Source organism: Vidua chalybeata (assembly GCF_026979565.1).
Source record: "Vidua chalybeata isolate OUT-0048 chromosome W unlocalized genomic scaffold, bVidCha1 merged haplotype SUPER_W_unloc_4, whole genome shotgun sequence".
Classification (NCBI taxonomy): Eukaryota; Metazoa; Chordata; class Aves; order Passeriformes; family Viduidae; genus Vidua; species Vidua chalybeata.
In genome coordinates this window covers 1271797-1284279 of record NW_026530339.1, presented here as the reverse complement: position 1 = coordinate 1284279, position 12483 = coordinate 1271797, and the positions used below count along the sequence as shown (strand labels likewise).

Genomic DNA, 12483 nt, shown 5'->3' with positions numbered 1-12483 from the left:
GAATAAACTATATTTTCTTTTCATATCAAAATGTACTCTTGAAAATGTGTTTGGCACAGTGCTAAATCATATAGTTAATACTAAATACTGCAGGATACAATAAATCCCTGGAGTTAACTTGTGTTTACACCCTTTAAGGGATAAAAATAATAAAAAGATATCAGTTATTAAGAAAGCCTATAAAACTGTGTAAACAATATTTTGTCTTGTTTTGAAAACCACTAATATAGTAAATTTTACATAAAAGACCGCAAAATAATATAAATGGATTTAAACAGATCTTTACAATAAGAAATTCAAATGGAAACAGACAAGTAACAAAGAGAAGTAAAAAAATTTATTGCAGTATGCATTCCACCAGATTTGCTGGGGATCCCTTTTCTTGTATTATTTCAGGGTGACCTAATACATCAAAATCTACATTTACAAAAACTCCTCCTGCAGATAGGTCATAGATACTGCATGCGGGTTTTTTTTCCCTCAACAGAAAAAATTATATATCCGGGAGATTCTGCCAGTTTACAGCCTGTAAAAACAATGCTTCCCTGGAAACTGGGCTACGCTAAAGAAAGCCATCCGCTGCTAGGTTAAACTCCAAGAACACTTTATTAAGAACATTAACAGACTAATTTCCAACATTCACTTGTTTATTTTTTTTAACAGAAAGGTTTTTTTCAAGGTATAAACAATTTTTTAAACTATAATACAGTGGGAGTAAAAATGAACTGAGAAGTTTCTGCTGCACAACAGCGAAGGAAGCTCCCACATAAATGTTTACCAAATATTTCCTTCTTTTTTCTTGCGTCCCAGATTCCATTCTTACTCTTCATTTAACTGATTTCTTTTTTTTTTTTTTTTTGCCAGAAAGTTGATATCTCAAGTTTTTCTGTTATTTCAATTCTTGTAAATTTGGCTGTGTGTACAAATTCATTAGCTGGTAGTTCCATCCTTGGCAGCATACAGCGATCGTAAATTTTGAACAACTTTATTAGTCAGCTTATTAGCACTCGTTAGAGCAATTTTTTTGTAAATAATGTCTGACTCTTTAATAGTGTCTACCCAAGGCACCAGTTTGCGGCCATCACGGCGCTTAGCCTCAGTCCAGGAGCCACTGTAGGAGCCTGCCATCCACTGAACACTGAAGCCATTGCTGGTTTTCTGTACTACTCTTGCAATTTGTGGTCGGTCTTTGTACTTTGGACAGCAAATAGCGATGACATCCATGACATCAACACTTTCATTCATCTGTGCTGCCAACTCTGTAGAGTCTGAATTTCGTTTTGACCTTCTCAATGACTAAAACATTGGGGGGAAAAAAGACCAAGTGTTACACAAAAGAACTTTAGTGAAATTATTGCTTTTATTGCTTTTAATCCCTTGACGCCGGGAGTTGGGATTCCCCGGCACACATTCCATTGCCGGCAATGAGACGCACCGCGACCGCCAGCGCCAAGGGGTTAACATATCCTTGTAAAACCACATACTCTTAATTTGTACCCGTGTCTTTATCTCTTATTGATATATAAAATTATATATACACACGAATCATAAAGCTACATAAAAACTTGGCAACAATAAAAAGGATAACACACAGTACATTCCAAAGGAAAATTAATAAATTTTTATATGGGATAAATCTCATTTTCTAGTTTGTGTTTTTTTTATTGTCTTTTCTGTTAAACTTTCTACAAAACTTGTATAAATGGTTAAGTAGAGAATCTCTATCTACAAAATGCTTTTTTTCATGTTGATTACATTACTTGGTGTACATTTAATATAATAGACTGACATTTATAATCACATAAAAATAATTTTACGTAATACGCTGTGAAATACGTTGACTCCTCCTCCGCCTCACCCCTGAAGTGCCTCCTCCTCTATCCTCCCCATCACTTTCATCATCCTCTGTCTCAGCTGCATTGTTTTTAGGGCTGCCTCCCCCAAGAAGTGAGGTAATTGCTTTGTTCCGAGCATTTGTGCTAGCTGACACCTCTCCATCTTCTTCCTCTTCATCAGGATCCAAATGTTCCATAAGGAGCTTGAACTATTAAATAAACCCCCCAAAAAACAGAGAAGTTTACATTCAAACTTTAGAACCAGACATTCATATCACATGACATTAAATAAAAAACAAATGAAAAGTTAAAGAAACAGTGTAAAACAAATGGCAGAAAATGTCCAACTTCAACAGCTTGTGTTTTGTTCTACAAATATTTTACTTTCATTTTCTAGTAGATATGTAAAACCTTTCTTCCTGTGTTTCCAAAATTGCAAGTTTTCTCTAGTTAATATTTTAAAGAATTGGAAAAGAAAAAAGAAAAAAAAAGGGTAAATACACTAGATCTAGTCTCTGTTCCTATGACAGAAACAGTCAGGGATAAAGTGAACAAGTTATATGGTAGAGTTATACAAGATGGATACCAGAAATTAGAAAATACTCTGCAAAGATAAATATCCTTCAGTTGAAATTAAGTTTTATTGTGTTTAACTTTATTAGAATACTTTGAAAGGTAATACTGTTAAACATCCTGAAAGGAAATTGCGAGTTATCATAGATCCATCACAAAAGATTACCAGAAATGTAACATTTTGAAATCTTCTTCCAATACATCAGCATCTACTTTCAAGTTTACACTGTTACCTAGTTTGAAAGGATTTCAGATTTTCTGCAAAGCAATTTTACTTACATCTAAGTACTGTTTTACTATACTCCTCTTCACTTCTTCAGTGATCTTAGAATTAGCCATATCACTCCGCAGAAAATCCAGAGTTTGTTTTGGATGGAAATGTACTCCTGTCTTCCTGTTTATAGCTTTATCATACACTTTTGCAGATTCAGATGGAGAATATTTCTGAATTTTACTGTTTAAAGAAAACAAAAGGGAAGAAAGAGCTTTTAAGCAAAGTCCAAAACTATTTCAAGGAAAAGTTTTTTAAAATATTCAATATAAGTAGTTATATTTTAACCATTCTGTATGTAATAGACATCCTGGTAAGAAATGAAATCATTACGTTTTCTAAGCCAGTTTCATTACATCCAACCAATTCTATTTATGTTTTTCTCTTATACAAATCTACTGCAATTATTAACAATCAACTAAACACCTCCCTCCAACTTCTTCCAAACTTAATCCTTACGAAGAACTCACTAGATAACAAGACGGCCTATTGTCTAAATATCCTTACCTATCAGAGAATCCACAGAGGTTCTTTAAATGCTGTTTCAGCATCAAAAGTAATAATATGCCTTGGGAGACATTTGCAAATTCAATTAAAGGAGCTGAATTTTCTGGTAAACATTTCATCACAGCATTTATATCATTTTCTTCATCAGAATCTGAATCAGAGTTTACTCGTTTCCGTAACCTCCGAGGCTTAGAAGCTTCCTCCTCACTTTTGCTCTCACTACCACTGTTACTGTCACTGTCAGTCTCCTCGTCTGATGAAGGCTTTCTTTCCTTTTTTTTGTCTTTCACCATAGACTGTGAGACAGAGAAGTTAACACACATTCCAAAATTAGGGTAAGTAGCATCATGTACATTTCTAAAAAATCATTATTGACTTAAATTAGGAAAAATTCCCTGAACAATGTTATTAATTCATAACTTGATTTTCACAACTTTATATTCAAAGATTAAAATAATTTATGACAAAAAAAAAGCTGAATTCAAGGTCCCTGAAAAATTGATCCAAAGTCCACTTTTTTTTGCAAGGTGGTTACAGAAAGAACTGAAGCAAGAAGTACTCCACTGGTATGTTATTCTTAAAAAGACTGCTCAAGTTTGTTATCGGAGACAGTAAAATGAAGTAAAAGCCAAATAAAATAAATCATGAAGAAAATTTCTTTTTTTTTCACCTGAATATAATTTTTGCATGTTACATATATTTCCATATGTACATTGGTACAAACTAGTCCAAGCTGGTTTTAATCCTTCTCTCTGTTAAAATCCTATGACACTAATTACACTGCTGACCAGAGAGCCCCTCAAATCAGCATATACAGTATTAATAATATCCAGTTCTACTACTTGTAGAGCTACAGAATTTCATACCTGCATTATTACTGCACATAGTATGCTTTTTCATAACACAGAACTTAAGATGTCCCAAGCAGGATTTCATCCTCTACATACTGGTCCCCCATTTAAAGGATGTGCTGTCTTTTTCTAGCAAATTAAAAATTGACTTTGGTAGGGTGAGAATTCAAAGCAGTGTTCTTTCCAGGTATCAACTCTGACTTGTACTTACTAGTCAGATTCGAAATTCTAGAAATGGGTTTGTTTCCTGACAGTTTGGACCTTCTACTGTTAAAGTTGTCCAGGAAATGAAGACACTGAAGTCTTTAAGAATCACAGAATAAGGTCCCCTGACAGATGACTCCTCTTGAGGCTGAACAGCCCCAACTCCCTCAGCCTTTCCTCATAAGAGAGGTACTCCAGTCCCTTAATCATCCTCACAGCCTCTGCCGGACCCACTCCAGGAGCTCCATATCTCTCCTGTCCTAAGCAGCCCAAAACTGGACACAGTACAAGAAACAAAGGCCTTTTTCTTACAGGATTGTGTATTGCCATAGCAACAGATGCTATACCATTACTGGGGTTCTTATATGCTACCTTAAGAAAATACATATTGCATACTCTTTTCTTGCAATAAATAATGTATTTAAATTCTCCTAGGTGACACACTTGGCACTGCCATCAGCTACTTGACAACAAAAGAAAAAGAAAATGGGATTTTGTTATTAAAATTATGCATGCAATTATTATTAATTCCAATTCAGAAATATTAGGGAATTATATAATTTAATATTAATATCTCAAAAATTGTCATTCATTTTTAATAACATAAGCAGCAATATAAGGAAAAATTTCAACTAGTGTCTGCCAGATACAGGTCAGAACAGAAAGGGTTGTTTTTTAACTACCAGTTACAAACTAACAATACTGGTCCATATCATAATAATGGTACTGTATTCACTGAAAAATTGACCAAATTATATAGAAGCTTATGCTGCCACCATAATAAATATACTAAAATATAAATGCACATACCTCTTTAAATGACTGTAGTAGGTTGCTACCAGAAACTGATAATGTAATGTCTATATGATGCATTATAAACAGTGGCTCTTCCTGTGTTTGATAAGGAAAACAGGCTAGATTGTCTGCTATATACAAGAGCATATTCACCTCTGTTTTCTGGAAGTTAAAAAAAAGTACATATAAATATACATACAAATATCTTATTATACACTTATCCTGTGTTCCTAACAGTTTAAAACAAAACAAACAAACAAAAAAAATCACAAATTTTATTCTACATTCCCCCCAAACGCACTCTAAACAACATATATATATGTGCAAAATTTAATCATACCTAAAGATACATTATTCCTAAACAACCTAAACTGAGTACAGAAAGATATTGAATGATGCAAAAGTGAGTAATGCATTCTATTAGGTAAATACCTTATATTATAAAGCAAAACAAAGTACCTTAGAGAAATAAAGCTATCAATAATTATGTCATAAAAATATATTACAAAAGGAGAATTTAAGCTTGCAATGGTATTTTTTTAAGTGAAGGAAATGTGGTGCTTACTGCAGTATCATCAAAGAGGTTGAGTAAGGAAATGAGAAATGCTCGTCTGTGTTGACGGTTCCCTCGAATCATGGAGTATAGGTGTGAACACAATGCATTGGATGATTCATCATGTCTAAAACCTCTCACAGGATCCTGTGGGCAGGTATTGATTGCCTGTTGTACCTGGTAAGACATCTTCATACCAGCCACTGCTTTCATCTGAAATGGAAAAGTACTTATTTTTATTTAAATCATTGCTTTCAAGCAGTAACACTGAAAGTGGAAAGTAAACAAATGCCAGACAACAGAAACTTCTAGCCACTTTTTAATCTTTTTTCCCTTTAAGTGGTTCCTCATCTGAAGTTTAACTTTTAAACACGCACTGAGGTGCACTACTGCCTTTTGAGAAAGCATACAGATTTAAACAGAATTTGTGGTAGAGATCAAAATGTATTGTGAACTGCTTCTGTGTTAGAAACATACAGATGATCTGTTTACCAACTACAGCCAGGTACCCAAATTTAAAGAATTTTCAAGAATCATAGATTCATAGAATATCCTGAATTGGAAGAGACTCACAAGGATCATCAAGTCCACCTCCCGGCCCTGCGCAGGACACCCCAATAATCCCACACTGTGCCTGAGAGTTTGTCCAAACAGTTCTTAAACTCTGGTAGTGTTGGGGCCATGACGACTGCTCTGGGGAGCCTGTTCAGTTCCTGACCACCCTCTGGGTGAAGAACCTTTTCCTACTATCCAACTTAACCTTCCCCTGACACAGCTCCAGCTCTTCCCTTAAGTCCTGTCACTGGTCACCACAGAAGAGAGATCAGTGTTTGCCCCTCCTCTTCCCTTAATGAGGAAGTTATAGACTGCAATGAGGTTTCCCCTCAGCTGAACAGACCAAGCGCCCTCAGCTGCACCTCATATGGCTTCCTCTCAAGGCCCTTCACCATCCTTGTGCTCTCCTTTGGATGGTCTCTAATAGCTTTATATCCTTATATTGTGGTGACCAAAATTGTCCCCAGGACTTAAGATGAGGCTTCCCCAGTGCAGAGCAGAGTGGGACAATCCCCTCTGACCTGCTGGTGATGCTGTGCCTGATGCCCCCCAGGACACAGTTGGCCCTCCTGGCTGCCAGGGCACCGCTGACTCATATTCAACTTGTCAACGATCAGGACCCTCAGGTCCCTTCCCACAGCTGCTCTCCAGCCTCTCATTCCCCAGTCTGTCTGTACATCCACAGTTGCCCCATCCCAGGAGAAGAATTTGGCACTTGCCCTTGTTAAACTTCATATGGTTGGTGACTGCCTAGTCCTCTAATTGGTCAAGGTCTCTCTGCAGGGCTTCCCTGCCTTCAGTGGGGTCAACAGTTCCTCCCAGTTTTGTATTGTCTGCGATCTTGCTCAGTATCCCTTCCAGTCCTGTGTCCAGGTCATTAATGAAGATGTTGAAGAGCTCAGGGCCAAGGATAGAGCCCTGTGGAACCCCACTAGTGACAGGCCGCCAGTCTGATGTCACTCCATTCACTATAACCATTTGTGCCCCACCCGTGAGCCAGTTGCTCACCCAACCGCATGATGTGTTTATCCAGCTGGGGTCTGGACATTTTGTCTAGAAGGATCCTGGGAGAGACAGTATCGAAAGCTTTGCTCAAATCCAAAAAGATTATATCAACTGGCTTCCCTTGATCAACCAGGTGGGTTACCTTGTCATAAAAGGAAATCAGGTTTGATAAGCAGGACTTTCCCCTCATGAAGCTGTGCTGGCTGTGACTGATGACTGCACTGTCCTTCAGGTGCTTTTCAATACCTCCCAGAATAATCTCCTCCATAACTCTACAAGGCACTGAAGTGAGACTGACAGGCGAGACTGGAGGCCTCCTTCTTGCCCTTCTTGAAAATCGAGACAACATTCCCCAGCTTCCAGTCAGCTGGGACCTCTCCAGATTCCCAAGACCACTCACAAATCATTGAGAGAGGTTTTGGAATCACATCAGCAGCTCTGAGTAGCCTGGGATGAATCCCATCACACCCCATAGACTTATAGGGATCCAGCTGGAACAGCAGAACCCACACATTTTCAGGGTTGACTGGGAGTTGATCATTCTCACAGTCATGGTCCTTCAGCTCAGGGCACTGGGACCCCCTTAGTCTGTCACTGGTGTTGAAAAGAGAGGCAAAGAAAGCATTAAACATCTCTGTCTTGTCCATGTCCCTGTTTGTGAGGTGACCATTCTCATAATGGAATGGGCTGATGTCATTTTTGCGCTGCCATTTACTACTGACATTTAAAAGGGCTCTTTTTATTGCCCTCCACAATCGTGGTTTAAGCCAAGCTGGAAACTAAGCACCATGCAGCTGCTTGCTCAACCCCCCTCTCCACCCCCACCCTGGTGGAATGGGAAGGAGAATCAGAAGGGTAAAAGCCAGAAAACTCCTGGTTTGAAAGAAAGTCAGTTTAACAAGAAAAGCAAAAGCCACGCACACAAGCAAAGCAAAACAAGAAATTCATTGAGCCCTTCCCAAGGGCAGGCAGGTGTTCAGCCACCTCCAGGAGAGCAGGGCCCCATCCTGTGTGTTGTGGAACGGTGACTTGGGAAGATGAACACCATCATTCCAAATGTCCCCCCCTTCCTCCTTCTTCCCCCCACTTTACATACTGAGCATAATGCCATATGGTCTGGAATATTCCTTGGGTCAGTTGGGGTCACTTGTCCAGGCTGTGTCCCCTCCCAACTTCCCATTCATCCCCAGCTCCCTCCCCAGCGTACAAAGAGCAGAAAAGGCCTTGGCTCTGTGCAAGCTCAGCAATAACAAAAACATCTCTGTATTATCAACTCTGTGTTCAACACAAACCCCAACACAGCCCAATGCCAGCCTCTGGGAAGGAAATTAACTCTACCCCAGCCAGAACCAGCACAACTGTCCAACTCCAGTTGAGCTTTGTCCACAAAGATTTTCTCCCTACAGTGGCGAGCAGCATCTCTGTATTCTTCCCATACCACCTGACCTTGCATCCACTGGGTACACACCTTCCTTTATAGCCTTATTTCCAAGAGAAGATTCCTGTTCAGCCACGCTGGCCTTCTGCCTTGCCTGCCTGACTTCTGACATCTGGGAATTGCCTGCTCCTGTGCCCTTAGGACGAGATGCTTAAAAAGTGAGCAGCACTGATGGACCCAGCACCTGCAAAAGTATTTTCCCAGGGGACCTTACTTGATATTTCCCTGAGCAGCCCGAAGTTTGCTCTCCTCATGACTAGAGTTGAGGTTTTGCTGGCACTTTCCCTCCTGGCAACAGAGATTTTAAATTTGATTGCTGAGTGGTCATTGTGGCCAAGATGGCCGCCAATCACCACTTAATTCACAGAATCACAGAATATGGTGAGTTGGAAGGGACTCACAAGGATCATCGAGTCCAAATCCTGGCCATGCACAGCACCATCTCCAAGAATCACATCATGTGCCAAGAGAGTTGTCCAAATGCTTCTTGAACTCTGTCAGGCTTGATGCTGTGACCAGTTCCCAGTGGAGCCTGTTCCAGTGCTTGACCAGCCTCTGGGTAAAGGACCTTTTCCTGATATCCAACCTAAACCTCCCTTGACACAGCTCCAGCTGTTCGTTCGAGTCCTGTCACTGGTCACAAAGAGATCAGTGTCTGCCCCTCTTCTTCCCCTCACAAGGGAGTTGTAGACTGTGATGAGGTCTGACTTCAGTTAGGTATCTCTTTAGATGCCATGAACAATGCAATGCTCAAATTTCAGTGGAATACAATTAGATTTATAAAGTCCCACAATGTAGTATACACTCTGAACTAAGACTGAGGCCTTCTGAAATAAGGAGGGGGTGCTGCAACTCAATTTCAGATCTTTAGCAGAACTATCGTCACCATGCCAGAACTCCATAAGTCTTCACTTATCCCTCAGATTTTCCTTTCAGCAAGATCCCTCAGTTCTTAAAATCTTCCTATGTTCCTTCTGCTTAGATTATAATTTATAAAGCATTGATGTCTTAAAGTTTTAATACATATATATATACTGACCTCTACTTTTACAAAGTGCTCTCTCTTAATACAGGAAAATCATTGCTAAACATTATGAAACAGCTGTCCTTACCTCTTATCAAATAAATGCTCTTAACATACTATTCAGTGAGGAAAACACTACTGTGGATTATAAATTAAAGGAATTTTTAGACTGGAAGAGATGCTTCAAATTATTATATCCTTTCTATTTCTACAAACAGAAATCTCCAATCAGGGGAAAGAGCTGGGATCTTCTTTACAACTGCTTATAGTTATTGTTATTCTTTGTTATTTATATTATTTTTCTGCAGCTGAGGCCTATCCAAGTGTTGAGTCACCAGAGAATGCAACAGTATTTTGTAAAATGATAAAAGAATTACTTACATGAATGAACCCAGCATACTTTTTGTCTATTTCCACCAATTGCTGGTCAGCTTTGTTTCGCATAGAAGGCTCTGGATCTGTGCCCATAGCAATTAAGTACGGCACACACTTGAAAAAAAACCAAATGAGATTATTATTTAGAGTCATTGTATCTTGTCTTTCTCACTCTTTGCTCTTTTATTACAGTATTTTTTATGTTATATTCTGACTACTGCAGAAACTAGAATAGGAAGCTTTATGCAACTTACTACCTGACTACTTTTTTCAAACAAATAGTACAAAATACACAAAATACCAGTGTTATCATAGAATCATAGAATAGTTTGGGTTGGAAAGGACCTTAAAGGTCATCTAGTTCCAACCCTCTGCCATGGGCAGGGACACCTTCCACTAGACCAGGTTGTTCCAAGCCCTGTTCAACCTGGCCTTGAATGCTTCCAGGGATGGGGCAGCCACAGCTTCTTTGGGCAACCTGTTCCAGGGCCTCACCATCCTCATAGGGAAGAATTTCTTCCTAATAGCTAATCTAATCCTACTCCCTGTCACTTTGAAGCCATTTCTCCTCATCCTTTTACTATATGCTCTTGTAAAAGTCCCTCTCCATCTTTCTTGTTAGCTCCCTTCAGGTCCTGGAAGTTCACAGTTAGGTCACCCCAAAGCTTCCCTTCTCCAAGCTGAACAATCCCAATTCTCTCAGCCTTTCCTCATAGCAGAGGTGCTCAATCCCTCTGATCATCTTGGTGCCTCCACTGGACTTGCTCCAACAGGTCCATGTCCTTTCTCTGTTGGGGACCCCAGAGCTGGAGGCAGCACTGCAGGTGGGGTCTCACCAGAGCAGAGGGGCAGAATCCCCTCCTTCTCTGCTCCCCACACTGTGGGATCAGTCCAGCCCACAGGGGGTTTCTGAGTGCCAGCACACACGGACGAGGCATGTCCAGACTCTCACCAACCAGCACCCCCAAGTCTCTCTCCCCAGGGCTGCTCTCGATCTGTTCATCCTCCAGCCTGGATTAATCCTGGGGATTGTCCGACCAAGGTGCAGCACCAGCACTTGGTCTTGTTAAACCTCATGAGATTCCAATGGGCCACTTCTTGAGCTTGTCCAGGTCCCTCTGGATGGCCCTGTCCTTCAGGTGTGTCACCTCCACCACTCAGCTTCATGTCATCTGCAAACCTGCTGAGGGTACTGTCAATCCCTTTGTATGTGTCATTAATGAAGATATTAAATAACACTGATCCCAATATAGACCTCTGAGAGACACCACTGGTCACTGATATCCATTGAGACTTGGAGGTATTATAAGTGACAGAAGTTGTGTGAAGTTTCAGGTAGTATTTCCAGTTCTCTCAAACTCTAAAGTCAATTTACACTACAAAAAATGCCATTTAAAAAAACCCCAAACCACACACCACCAGTTATGACTGAACATGTACAATGGTTGTGTTATAAACAAATAATTACAAAAATATTATGTAAGCAAAGAATAATGGTGATGATAACTCAAGTTCTGACATTGACTCTGGAATTCCATAGTGTTTGGAGGACATGGGAATTGAGGTGGAGACAAGCTGTCACAGTTTTCAGGATAAAGAATTAAAGAAAAGAGCTTGGCATACACATGAAATTCGTAACAGAAATATGCTCCAATGTACATTTGCACATGCACTTTAGGCACTCGCTGGGCTTTTAGATCTTGATCCAAAGACAAGAAAATACAGCATTTGGAATCTAAATTTCAAAATATGCTTTCTGTAAAGGCCCCTTGCTACAATAAGAGATTACTGTAACATAGCTGCAAGAGAAAAACTAAATATATATCTAGCAAGTGTAAAAAGCCCTGAAACCTGAAGACCAAAAAAAAAAAAAAATCCACATCATAAAAGGTTACCATACCTGAACAGGATGGATGAGACCCTGGTTTAATGTCAATGCAATGACATTTAGAGCAAAGTGGCGTACACTGGACTGGGTATGAAAGAAAGCCTCAAGGACCTGTTTGAGATATAGCTGCATGATGGAACTACTCATCCCTGAGGAAATATCACCCATTTCTTTCAGATCTTCCTGCTTTGCTACTTTTTTCCCTGTAAAAAGGATGAAAGCAATAGCACACTCACCACAGTATAATAATTTACTTTGCTATTATTTGATGCATACTTATCGTTAAGCTTTATAATACGAAGACATTTCAGCCATCTTAGAATGGGTTTATGATCTCATGAAACATAAAGCAGTCTGATAGCAAATATACTTAAAAAAATTAAAGTCACACAAATTTAAAGTCTCGTTCCTCGATAAAGGTTTTATTTTTTACAATTTCTTATTTTGTATCTGCTAATTAACCTTAGAGAATATTTTGATAAAATGTATTACTACCATCATTACAGCAATTATGCATTCTGGATTGCTTTCAGGATTTATACATCCTGAAAGTAAATAATAAGCTACATACCTCAATATACCTATGGACATAATGAATTCTTGAAAATT

The 12483-nt window shown here is 39.2% G+C and overlaps 1 protein-coding gene across 2 annotated transcripts in view; it reads right to left on the bottom strand.

Annotated features, from left to right (window-relative positions):
* Positions 1-345: 345 nt before the first annotated feature.
* Positions 346-12483, bottom strand: part of LOC128782892 (nipped-B-like protein) — a 158050-nt gene continuing 145912 nt past the window's right edge. Inside the window, exons 40-47 of one of the 2 annotated variants that reach the window (XM_053933401.1) lie at positions 11887-12077; positions 9993-10100; positions 5602-5802; positions 5052-5198; positions 3187-3482; positions 2688-2862; positions 1859-2044; positions 346-1296 (exon numbers count right to left, since the gene is read on the bottom strand). In XM_053933401.1, the coding sequence (XP_053789376.1) occupies positions 931-1296; positions 1859-2044; positions 2688-2862; positions 3187-3482; positions 5052-5198; positions 5602-5802; positions 9993-10100; positions 11887-12077 (1670 nt within the window). In that variant the 3' untranslated portion in view covers positions 346-930. Of the gene's footprint in view, positions 1297-1337; positions 2045-2687; positions 2863-3186; positions 3483-5051; positions 5199-5601; positions 5803-9992; positions 10101-11886; positions 12078-12483 lie in introns of those variants that run through there. The other variant, XM_053933402.1, reaches the window with a different exon arrangement.